This window comes from Melanerpes formicivorus, unplaced genomic scaffold (assembly GCF_026170545.1).
Source record: "Melanerpes formicivorus ecotype bairdi unplaced genomic scaffold, bMelFor1.0.p_v2 SCAF_3, whole genome shotgun sequence".
In the NCBI taxonomy this organism is placed as follows: domain Eukaryota; kingdom Metazoa; phylum Chordata; class Aves; order Piciformes; family Picidae; genus Melanerpes; species Melanerpes formicivorus.
The window spans coordinates 32,636,236-32,649,200 of NW_027142355.1; the positions used below are offsets into that span (position 1 = coordinate 32,636,236).

Sequence of the window (12,965 nt, forward strand, 5' to 3'; positions counted from 1 at the left end):
AACAAAATGGTATTACATTAAAAAAATAATATATTTGGAAAGTTTGGAAAAGGAACTGATGAATTATCTAGTATGGAGGAAACTGCTTAAAAATGTCAATAAAATGACTACTTTAGCACATTTCTGCATAAGAGTCATGGACAAAAATGTTTATTTCTGTGACTTTCACTAGTGGATACTCAAATTTCACAGTATCACAGTATAGCCAAGGTTGGAAGAGACCTTGAGGATCATTGAGTCCAACCTGTAACCACAGAACTCATGACTAGACCATGGCACCAAGTGCCACATCCAATCTCCTCTTGAACACCTCCAGAGAAGGTGACTCCACCATCTCCCCGGGCAGCCCATTCCAATGACTAATGACTCTCTTGGTGAAGAACTTTCTCCTCACCTCGAGCCTAAACTTCCCCTGGCACAGCCTGAGACTGTGTCCCCTTGTTCTGGTGCTGGTTGCCTGGGAGAAAAGAGCAACCCCCTCCTGGCTACAACCACCTTTCAGGTAGTTGTAGAGGGCAATGAGGTCACCCCTGAGCCTCCTCTTCTCCAGGCTAAACAATCCCAGCTCCCTGGGATTTGGCTAAGAAGGTACAGGTACACTTCTCTTTGGACACGTGAGGGTGTAAGGACAATAATAGCTCTTCATGCTTGATCTTCTCCATGTTCCTTGGGTGTCTGAGCCCTGAAGAAGAAGTAAGAAGCAGAAGGTGGAGTTGCATAGTTATGTCATAAATTCATCTATTGAATTTATCTCCTCTGTGTCATCCCATTAACATTTGAGATACTGGAGTGCTGGAAACCCATACTATCTATATGAAAAAGCTTTAAAATAATTTTATGGTCCATTGTTTGCCACACATAACCTCTAAAGCATACATGATATGTGCAATTTGTAGCTAAGAACTACTAAAACAAACATAAACACTTGGTTTTATTTAATCTACTGGAAAAAATAAGATCACGAGCTGCTATTTTTACCTGTGAAATAAAAACCTTTCACGGTAATCTTCAATAAATAGATATTTTTAACTTCCTTCTCTGGTTGTACTCAGGCACATAGTGGTTCCCATAATTATATACAGCTTTACTTCATGGTATTGTCCTTAATCTGTGAGGAAAATTGATTTTCAAAATTAATTAGAGGCATGTAAAAACTAAATTAGCTGATAATAAAATAAATTGACTTGTCAGAAAGTGATTTGGATGACTGCTCTCTCTCCACAGAGGAAATTTTTGCTTAATGCTCTAACCCACTAAGAAATGCTCTTTCCGCATCATCTCCATGTGTCAGGCTCCTGATCCTCAAATCCCAAACTGACCAAGTGACCTAACTCTCCCCAGCCTTACACAACCTTCTTCCTGTCTGCAGTAAACCTATATAAAGGACATGTACCTCTGGTATCATGAACAGAATGAATGATTTCCCTATATGTGTTTGTAAATTAAGACCTGTAAGATAAGATGGAAGTTTATATGATTACCTTAGGGTATTTTTAATGTACAATTACTGCATTTGGTTAGGACAAGTCAGTCCCTTCCCTTCTTCCTACCAGCTTTGCTCAAGTAATTCAGCTTTCAAAAGTCAAGACAGTATTTGTCTGCTATGTTGTTAAATTATGCCAAGTTTGTGTTTGACATGTTTTAGTGTCAGTGTAGTTAGAGCCATAGATAGATTTTACACATTTATTTAGGATTACATTATGAAAATAAATACTGAACTAATGAAATTGCTCTCTCAGAATAACAAATCATGAGTAGGCTTTTGGAAATGAGGCACAAGTGGATCTATATGGTGGCTATATTGAAAAGTGTTGCAGTACATTTATATTTACAGATAAGCATAATTTCCTAGTCAAAGGACACAAGAGGGAGAACCTGGAGCAGTACACATAGAGGCTGCATAGCAGTTGAGTGGGCAGATGGTTATCTAGAAGGATGTGGAGTGAAGTGAGATACGTAGAGGGTTGATAAAAGGGTTATTTGCTACTGATTTTGTTTTAATTGTTCTTTTTGTGACCTAAGTGTCACAACAGGAGTGTGTATGGGCTGGAAAATGGTTTGCCTCAATGTTCTATATAAGCATGTATGGTGCAAAATTAAGTAATTTGAATGAGAGTTCATTTTTTAATACATATTTGTGTGGAAAAGTTTGACATTCCCTGAATTAAATCTATAAGGAATTAGGATTCAGAGAATATGCCCTTTAATTGTGCCTTCGTTTTTCCTCTCCTGATGAAGTTTCTTGAGATGGCTTGAAAGTAATTGCCTGGGGTGTTTTCTGATTGTTATTTTTCTGCTGTTTTGGGGGGTATTTTCCCTCAATGTGCTGGATGTTTTGTATTATAATCTCTCACAGGCCTATGCAGGGACACAAAGGTATCACAGTTATCGCCAAGGTTGGAAGAGACCCCGAGGATCATCAAGTCCAACCTGTCACCATAGACCTATGACCAGACCATGGCACCAAGTGCCACATCCAATCTGCTCTTGAACACCTCAAGGGATGGTGACTCCAGCACCTCCCTGGGCAGCCCATTCTAATGACTAGTGACTCTCTCAGTGAAGATGTGTACCAATATCATTTTGTAGCTCATCTGTAAGTAGTAGTAAGGCATTTAGACACATCTATCTTAGGTAGTCATTCTTTCAGATGGTTCAGTTAATAACTTTCCTCTATTCAGCAGGTAGAAGCCTATACATACCCCTGCTCCTATTCCACCCTGTACACTGGCAGCAAAATAATGCAGAAAGTTAAGATTTAGTAGATTTCCACTCTCTTTAGCTTTAGCAGCTGCCTAAGAAGTCAGACAAGCATAAGAAGTGTTGCAGGAATGCCTAGAGGGAAAATGACACTACCCAGCTGAAAATTGTTGCTTGAAGAGGGGATGACAGGGCCACCTTCCAGGAGCAACAAGTCTTGCACAGAACCCATGATCTCACCAGCTGTGTAGATATTTTCTTGGCCTTTGCTAAGACTTCTTAATATGTTTTACCACTTTTGAAAAGTCTGAATTTTGTTTGCAGAATTCACTGCAAAATGCCTCAAATAGTCAGAGTTAGGTGATAACTTTTGTTCCAATTTAAAGTACAAATCACAAGTATACCCAGAAAATACAGCAGTAAGTTTGGGAGGTCAGGAAGTCCATCCTTTTGTCTAAAGCAGGACTAGAACAGATCAAATGTGCTTTTCTTCTCATGCTCATTTTATCTAAAGCATCCATTTCCTTCTTCCTTTCCCGACTTTTACTTCTCCCTTTTCTTTTACACACAATTTCAATGAGGTCTTCTTTATCCTTGTACTCCCAATCTGCCCTTCCTTCCTCTCCAGACTTCACACAGGCATGATACTTTACTTCAAGTGTGAACATTTCTTACTGATCTTTTCACAGACCCTCTCTCTTTTCTGTACCATGCTGTTTCATGTCACTGGTCAACACTCAGTTTATATCTCAGAATGAAAGGCTGGGGTCAGAGTGGCTGGAGAGCAACCAGGTAGAGAGGGACCTGGGGGTACTGGTCGATGGTAGGCTGAACATGAGCCTGCAGTGTGCCCAGGCAGCCAAGACAGCTAATGGCATCCTGGCCTGCATCAAGAACAGTGTGGCCAGCAGGAGCAGGGAGGTCATTCTGCCCCTGTACACTGCACTGGTTAGGCCACACCTCGAGTACTGTGTCCAGTTCTGGGCCCCTCAGTTTAGGAAGGATGTTGACTTGCTGGAGCATGTCCAGAGAAGGGCAACAAAGTTGGTGAGGGGCTTGGAACACAGCCCTGTGAGGAGAGGCTGAGGGAGTTGGGGTTGCTTAGCCTGGAGAAGAGGAGACTCAGGGGTGACCTTATCACTCTCTCCAACTCCCTGAAGGGAGGTTTTAGACAGGCAGAGGTTGGTCTCTTCTCCCAGGCAGCCAGTACCAGAACAAGAGGACACAGTCTCATGCTGCACCAGGGGAGGTTTAGGTTGGATATTAAGAAGAAGTTCTATACAGAAAGAGTGATTGCCCATTGGAATGGGCTGCCTGGGGAGGTGGTGGAGTCACCATCATTGGAGATTTTCAGGAGACTTGATGGGGTGCTTGGTGCCATGGGTTAGTTGTTTAGGTGGGTTGGATTGGTTGATGGGTTGGACGCAATGATCTTGAAGGTCTCTTCCAACCTGGTTGTTTTTTATTATTATTATTATTATTATTATTATTATTATTATTATTATTATTATTATTATTATTATTATTATTATTATTATTATTATCCACACATGATACTCAGTCTGTGCAATTTTTTCTGCCTAGCCAGACTTCTGGAACCAGATTCAGGATAGATTGCAGCAGTAGTGCAAGCTATCCTGAATGTATATAAAGCACATTATAGGTGTGAGGAATGGACATTCATGATAATGAATAGTGCTGGCAGCGTTCAAAATGCATGCCATGAAATGCCTGAGTGGCCTACAACGTCACTGGAGTCCTGAGGTGGAAAGAGTCAGCTGCATATGATACGGCTGTTTGCTGCTAGAGGCTGTTGTTATTCTGCATTCCTCTTTAAGAGTTCTTAAGTGCTATCAGGTTTGTGTCTCTGTTATTGAAGGCTCTGAGCAAAAAAGTGATTCTTGCCTTTTTCTTTGGAAATGACTTCTTTTGATCTAGCAGTATGCATAACGTTACGCTTTAAATAGCAAAGACAGTAGACCATTTTTGTAGAAGCTCTGGCTTTCTGTCTAATTCCTGGTCTTTGAAAGACTTCTCATTACATGAATTTGTTTTTAAAAATGAAACTGCAGCATTACAGTGCTTTCTGAACCTGCATCCACCCCCAAGGGAAATGGTGGGGGTTTCCCCAAACATGGGGGTTTCCCCCCAAACATACTCCAGGTGAGACCCCACCTGGAGTACTGCCTCCAGTTCTGGAGCCCCTATTACAAGAGGGATCTGGAGGTGCTGGAATGTGTCCAGAGAAGGGCCACAAGGATGATCAGAGGGCTGGAGCACCTCTCCTATGAGGACAGACTGAAGGATTTGGGGCTGTTCAGTCTGGAGAAGAGAAGGCTCCGAGGTGACCTAATTGTGGCCTTCCAGTATCTGAAGGGGGCCTACAGGAAGGCTGGGGAGGGACTTCTCAGGATCTCAGGTAGTGATAGGACTAGGGGGAATGGAATGGAGCTGGAGGTGGGGAGATTCAGGCTGGATGTGAGGAGGAGGTTCTTCCCCATGAGAGTGGTGAAGCCCTGGAATGTGTTATCCAGGGAGGTGGTCGAGGCCCTGTCCCTGGAGGTGTTTAAGAGCAGGCTGGATGAGGCTCTGTCCAGCCTGATGTAGTGTGGGGTGTCCCTGCCCATGGCAGGGGGGTTGGAACTAGATGATCCTTGTGGTCCCTTCCAACCCTGAATGATACTATGATACTATGAACTGGAAAAGGAACTTCCTTGTTATCTGTAGCCACTGTTCTGCTGGTGCTGTAATCCAGTGTCTGTCTATGAATACAGAATTTAGGAACAACAAGAAGAAAAAGATCTCTGAAAGGATTGGTTTATGTATATCTGATATTTTAGCACTGACATAATTCACGTTCTATAGCTGCATAGAGAGATTCCTCTCTAGATTTTCTAAAAGCTGTCTGTTTTACTGTGAAATGTTTTATAACCAAGGGCAAGACTTCTAAAGGCATGAGTACCAAATCTTATTTTGATTTAAGGACACTAATCTGTTATATTATGGTTTATCTCTTGAGCCTGTTAAATTTTATCTTTTTAGTGTAGCATCACAAGTCATGTAAAGGATTTTTATATGCAGCACAGATATGGAAGACCTAATCTCTGGATAGTTGTTTGTAGTTGTTTTGGATGTGTGAAGTAAGTGGATCTCATTGCATTCCCAAAGGGCATATCTTCAATTCAAAATTATCTCCATCACATTTGTAATAAACTGTGACATATAATTGATGATGTCAGTGGAGAAGACAGGGAAGTAGGACTCAGTGAAGAGGCCAGCACTTCTGTTATTCCTACTGCTCTAGTTTTGTTGATGCACATAGAACTTGATTTTCAGAGAGTCACTATTTAGCCTTTACATTTTTGATCTGAAAGGTGTGATGTAAATTAATCTTTAGTTTCACTACTGATTGAAAAGCAATTATTTTCAAACTCTACCTTTTTGTTTTTTTCAGAGGAAGGGAACAAAGGTTATGGACCCATTTTTGAGGAGCAACCCATTGATACCATCTATCCAGAAGAGTCCTCAGATGGGCAAGTTTCAATGAACTGCAGAGCTCGAGCAGTTCCTTTTCCTACTTACAGGTAACTTCTTTTGATTTTCAGGTCTTACATATTTTACTCGTTGGGTGTTTCAAGTTGTGGCTTTAAATGATTTGCTATCTTAACAGGTAAATATGGAGTCTTTAAAGCAGGAAAAAATGGTTGTGATCAACCTTGATTCGCTCTGCTAAAGCATCCAGACTCTGTTGAAAACAATAAACTTCATTTTTGCTAAATGTTTTCAGCTTTTGAGAGGAATACTGATCCAGATGTAAAACAACAGCAGAGTGACCTTTAAAAAATAAATGAGCAGCTATCTCTCTAACTTAGGTTAAGGATGACAGGTTCAAGTCCTTGTTCTTGGAATAGAATGGCTTTGTTATCCTGTTTTACTCTGACAGAAGTACTGGCTGCTGAGCCTGGATATTCTACATGCTATGTTGCTTTTTTTGCATCCACCATATTGTAGAGAGTCAGCTATGCTACTCAAGATATGAAAAACTTTGTTGTGGAAAAATGCTTCAGCTACTATTAGTAGAGATTCACACGTAATTCACAGTAACTGTTTTACACAATTGTGTTGCTATTAGCAGAGCAGCTCTGCTTTGTTGTAAGAGTGCTGGGCATGCCTGTTTGTCAGCCCTTCGAAGAGGGTTATTGGCTCCCCCCTGTGGACATAGTAATAAATAGAGATGAATACTGGTTCCCTCTTCATGTATTGTAACTCTTTTTAAATAAGCTGAACTCAGAAAGGGCCAGACCTGGGCCACCAAGTTCCTTTCATAGTCCCTAAAGTAAAAGTTACAGTGACTCAATGAACTGCCTGTGGGGTTTTACAGTAATTAATGTGAGAGTATTATGAAACATTTGTGCAGAAAGTTTGCACAAAACTCTTAAAAATTTCAGTAGTCCATACTTTAAAGATGCAGAGGGAACCAATTTGATCTTAGATAACTGTTTGAGGATATGTTTATAATCCCAGTGCTTGATCACTAGCTAACTCCTTCACACCCAGCTCAAGCATCTTTTACTTCAGGGCAGCAATTGTATTTTAACCTGTGTCACATCTCTGGGAAGGCCAAAGTGGACTGACACTGTTCTGTTTAAAAGACCTGTCACTCCTGGTGAATGAAAACTTAAAACATATATAGAAGTACATTAATGACTTCCTGTACAGATTATCCTAATTTATGGGCTGGGGTTTTTGGGGCCAAATCTTACATCTGGCTTTTCTTTTTTAATAGGTGGAAACTCAACAACTGGGACATTGATTTAACCAAAGAGCGTTACAGTATGGTGGGAGGCAGACTTGTTATCAATAATCCAGAGAAGTCAAGGGATGCTGGAAAATATGTCTGCGTAGTGTCGAATATCTTCGGAACTGTCAGAAGCAGTGAAGCCACTCTGAGTTTTGGATGTAAGTCAATGCTTGTGTCAAAACTCAGAGACATCATGGTTAGCTTGACATGCCCACTGCTTTACACTCCAGTGTCTTCTGCTAGCATGTGCTATAGCTGTATTATTCTGTAAAAGCAGTATCCTAAGTGTCTTACGCTGCAAAGACCAACACAAAGTTTTGTAAGCATTGTAATATACTTCAGCATTCAGCTGACATGGCATCCTTCCCAGTGAGTTATTCTTAAATTATTAACTCAAGAGACTGATGAAGCCAGATCTTGAGATAATAATGTCCATTCTCCTTTTAAATTGTGGTAGGACCTGGGGGGAAATAGTTACAGAAGAAAGACACAAGTAGGGGCATATGGAATAAACCTTTATTTTTTAGAATAAACCAAACCAGGTTGGAAGAGACCTTCAAGATCATCGTGTCCAACCCATCAACCAATCCAACCCACCCAAACAGCTAACCCATGGCACCAAGTACCCCATCAAGTCTCCTCCTGAACACCTCCAATGATGGCAACTCCACCACCTCCTTGGGCAGCCCATTCCAATGGGCAATCACTCTCTCTGCGTAGAACTTCTTCCTAATATCCAACCTGAACCTCCCCTGGTGCAGCCTGAGACTGTGTCCTCTTGTTCTGGTACTGGTTGCCTGGGAGAAGAGACCAACCCCTGCCTGTCTACAACCTCCCTTCAGGTAGTTGTAGAGAGTGATAAGGTCACCCCTGAGTCTCCTCTTCTCCAGGCTGAGCAACTCCAGCTCCCTCAGTCTTTCCTCATAGGGCTTGTGTTCCAAGCCCCTCACCAACTTTGTTGCTCTTCTCTGGACTCGTTCCAGCAAGTCAACATCCTTCCTAAACTGAGGGGCCCAGAACTGGACACAGTACTCAAGTTGTGGCCTAACCAGTGCAGTATACAGGGGCAGAATGACCTCCCTGCTCCTGCTGGCCACACTGTTCTTAATGCTCTTGATGGTGAGGAGTCGCTGCTGCCATGCAAACTCTAGAGGATGCTTGCAAGAGGAATGCATGGCACTTGCTAGTAAAGTGTCCTAGGCTAGCATGAAGACCCTGTTGGGAATGTTTCTTTCATCTTGTGACTACCATAAACTAGTCTTGTGAATGTCTGCATATACGCAGACCTGCGCTGTCAACAGATACATGCGTTGTGAAAAACCAATGTGCTATGTGAAAAGTAGTGGAAAAGTTGACAACAGTGTTTGGAATGTTTAGTTTACTTTGCCTTAAGATTTTTTCCCCCCTGTATATATATATATATTTTATTTTTGTTTCAAGAGGAAAAAAGGAAAATCTACAAAACCCTGAATCTGCTCTTAGTGGCAACCATTCACAAAGCCCTGTGTGTCCTTCAGTGTTGAAGTGCTTGGTGCCCCTTCTGTCCTTTCAGCAGCCTCCATGAGCTGAATTCATTCTGTACTCTATAAGATCAGAGACAAAGCGAAAATTTCTGCTTCCTGCTGGTAATTCTAAGACTGGGGGACCACATAAATGCAGGAACCTTAGAGGCTTTAATAAGATGATGGCTCACATTTTGTAGTTGATCTGATCTTAATTTGTATTTCAGCAATGAACAGAAGGCCAGGTTTTTATTTATTTCTAATAGATGCAGCATCAAAATTCAGTTTACAGGATATTTATTTATACTCAGCATAGGCATCAATGCTGCCAGTCCTGAAAAAACAGCAGGATAAAAGCTACAGCAATAGCCTTTGCTAAATAAAATTAAACTAATACACACAGTAAATGAAAAAAACTAAGTAGAATCAAAACAGTGTGAGGCCTGTTTTCCTGTTTACCAACTCACTGACTGCATGAGCTGGATATTGAAGGTAGTGGACTGGATAATTACACTGAACAGAATCCTAATATATAATACTTACTTTATAATAGGGCAAAGAGGCCAGGAATAGAAGTGAAAAGCTAGCTGGAAAAAAAGCTACTTTCATTTTTCTTTACAATGTTTTGTTTTCTCTTCCACCTTTTTTACAATCACCTGTGAAAAACATTTCCTTCCACAATCACTGTACCTAAGGAGCTGAATACAAGGTTGCTAATATTAATATAGAAAATGTTTGTTCTTTAGTGGAGGTTTTTTTTCCTTTGCTTGTGCACAATCTCCTTGAAAAATAGCAGCATTTAGAAGAGTTTTATAAAGTCTTGCCCAGCTGTACATGAGGAAGGCATTTTATTTTTGTCAAATTTACTGAAGATACTGGATAAAAGTCACAATCTCTCATAAACTGCATGTCTGATAACCCATTTGAGAACTCTAGTAGAACTGGCTTTCTTTTATATCTAGTGCCTTAAACCTCATTAAAATATTTTTCATCTGTTACACTCATACCCCCTGAAGGAAGGAATCTTACCCTGCAGGAGTATTTACCAGCTTTTGGGGGTGTGCTGAGCAAAATCAGAGGTGATAGACTGTTCTGCTTGGTGGGAAGCAGTTGCAGAACAGTAGACCAGCAATTTCATAGTGGAAGGGTCACAAGAATGACAGGGAAGAGACATTTCCGTACTCTGTATATATTAGCCCTGTGCTTATAGGAGTGCAGTGATTATGCTAATTCACTCATTCCAGCTAAAAATGAATGTCTTCCAATTAAGAGTTCATGGAATCACATTTATCATAATTACTGAGTAATAACCAAGTAGTGCTTATGCAAAGAAGATACCAAGACCCAATCAGAGTACAGAGCATTTCATAAGTGGAGAGAAAGTCTACAATTACATCTGAGTAACTGTATGACTTTTCCAAGCACCTGGCACAGAGCAGTCTATTTCATGCCTAACATTTTAGATATACAAATTGACTGGCTTATTCCATGTCTAAATTTGTGGTGGTTGTCCCAAAGCTTCAAACGTCATTCAAGAAATAAAATTAGCTGGGAGGTAGTTGTGGAGAAATCAACACCTTAATTGCAGTTAGGCACAGAGTAAAATGGTTTAAAATAATATTTGGAAGTCCCTAGAGTGACCCATTGCAACGCCTGCCATTTAGGCACTAATTTGGTCAAGATCCAGTCAGTCACTGGAAAGATCTCTATTAACTTCTGGTCTGTTTGATCTCTATTATCTGCTGTGCTGTATTTCATAAGCTCAGAGAGACATTTTTCCCTTGACACTGACATAACTCTCTTAGAGGTTTTTTTCATGCATTTGACAAAGCATAATGACGTTTGCTTCCTAGATTCTTGTAGTCATTCAAGTCTGACAGCTGTGCTTGGCCTTGCAGGAATCCTTTCATTGTACCTTACTTAGTAAAGGTAGCAGTTGTTACAGAGTTAAGTGATTCATTATTTTGGGGTCATGCAGAGTGCCTACTGGATCTATCTAACTGTACATTATATTTTACAGTACTGAATAGTCTCCATTGTCTACTTAGTCTCTTTTTGTATGTAGCTCTGTCCTGATTTGTTTGCTTTATTGTTTCTGTCTGGCTGATCTTGAACTTAAGTTTTGCTTATATTCTGGAGCCAGCCTTGGGAATTTAGTAGAACTGGACAGCTACCTGCCTTCAAAGAAGGCTGAAGTAATCTGAATGAAGTTAAAGTAAATGACTTTTGTGGTAGAATACTGCATTCAGAGGCTGTGTACTTGCCATTACTAATATACTGTTTGCATCACAGTAACATTTACAGCAAGAGTCCAGTAAGGGTCTCTACAATCTCACTGCATTTGGAAAAATGGAGAAGATAGAATAGAATAGAATAGAATAGAATAGAATAGACCAGACCAGACCAGACCAGACCAGACCAGACCAGGTTGGAAGAGACCTTCAAGATCATCGTGTCCAACCCATCAACAATTCAACCCACCTAAACAACTAACCCATGGCACCAAGCACCCCATCAAGTCTCCTCCTGAACACCTCCAATGATGGTGACTCCACCACCTCCCCGGGCAGCCCATTCCATTCCAAGATGCCCTGCCTCAGGATGTTTGTAGTTTAATTTCAGACTGGATACACAAAATGCGAATGAAAAGAAGCAGTAAAGTGCAATTACTGACCTAGCTGAAGTTATTCATGCAACTGTTGTCTTATCACTGACCATACCATTAATGTTCTCTCCCGGTTTGTGGGATAATGTGTAGCTCCATGAAGGATTTACTCCTTTATCCTTTTACCCTACTGTATGGAAGCTGATTTAAAGGGGGTCAGCTAAGGTTTATCCTGGGATCTGAGTCACTTCTGTTCCAAACCCCTGGCACAAAAGATGTGTCTGAGCTAACTGCTTACCAGTCCTTGGCTGCAGGACTTGTCAAGGAGGGCAGCCAACTCATTTTAGAGAAGCCACTTATGGTAACAAATTAAACTTGCATTTTGGAGAAACCAGTTTAAGAATAGCCTAAAATCCTTTTCCTTTCTCTGCCTGGGATTCCTTGTTCAAATGTAGCTATTCTTAGGGATGCAATCTGCACCACTTTTTTTTTTCCCCAGCATTTGTAATTACATGGGTTAAAATGCTGAAAAAATTCACTGTTTGGTAATGACAAAATGAGCAGAACTGGCATTATGGGTACACAAGTATCAGTTTGACATATACTGTTCTATTTCTGTATTAATCTCTACAGTGCTTAAAATAATAATTAAAAATATATATAGTAGTGAACCCCCCAGTTTTCCTCATCTCCTCATTTTTTAACTAGATCTGGATCCCTTTCCACCTGAGGAACGTTATGAGGTTAAAGTACGAGAAGGTGTTGGAGCAGTGCTTCTTTGTGAGCCTCCTTACCACTACCCAGGTAATTAATCTCAAAGTGATTAATTTTCAGCTGGTTTAAGAGTAAAAGATAAATTAATACTTACTTTTAAAAGTTTTCTCTAAGTTTAAATAAGCAGTAGCATCAATGCAGCTTGAGACCTGCTGGTTAGGTTAGGTTTCCATTTTTAATATATGCTTGTAGTTGACCATATGTAGAGAGTATTTCTGGTTTAGCTCATAAGTTTTGATACTACAAACAAAATTACTCAGACTGGTCTGGATAATTGAGGGGAGACTTGAGCTGCCATTCAGAAGACCAGAGGGTGTGTCACTGTGTCATTCCAGACTTTCTGTTGATCCAAAACAGGGCCCAACATCATTCCAAAAATAATGGAACAGCAGTAGGCAGCCCCAGAGGGTCAGAGAGGAGATTATTTGTTCTCTGAAGTGTCTATTTCTCATCATTATCAACTGAAGAGCTCTGCAGAGATTATGCCCATAACCTCAAGCATCTGCAGTTGCACAGTGAGGGCTGAATTTGACTGTTACCATCTCTTTTACTTTGTAAAATGGGATAATGTTTTACTTTTCAT

The 12,965-nt window shown here is 40.6% G+C and overlaps 1 protein-coding gene across 1 annotated transcript in view; it reads left to right on the forward strand.

The window, feature by feature from the left end:
* Nucleotides 1–12,965, forward strand: part of CNTN1 (contactin 1) — a 253,887-nt gene that overhangs the window by 168,470 nt on the left and 72,452 nt on the right. Inside the window, exons 5-7 of the mRNA XM_068170206.1 lie at nt 6,155–6,284; nt 7,487–7,659; nt 12,317–12,412. Of these exons, the coding sequence (XP_068026307.1) occupies nt 6,155–6,284; nt 7,487–7,659; nt 12,317–12,412 (399 nt within the window). The remainder of the gene's footprint in view (nt 1–6,154; nt 6,285–7,486; nt 7,660–12,316; nt 12,413–12,965) is intronic.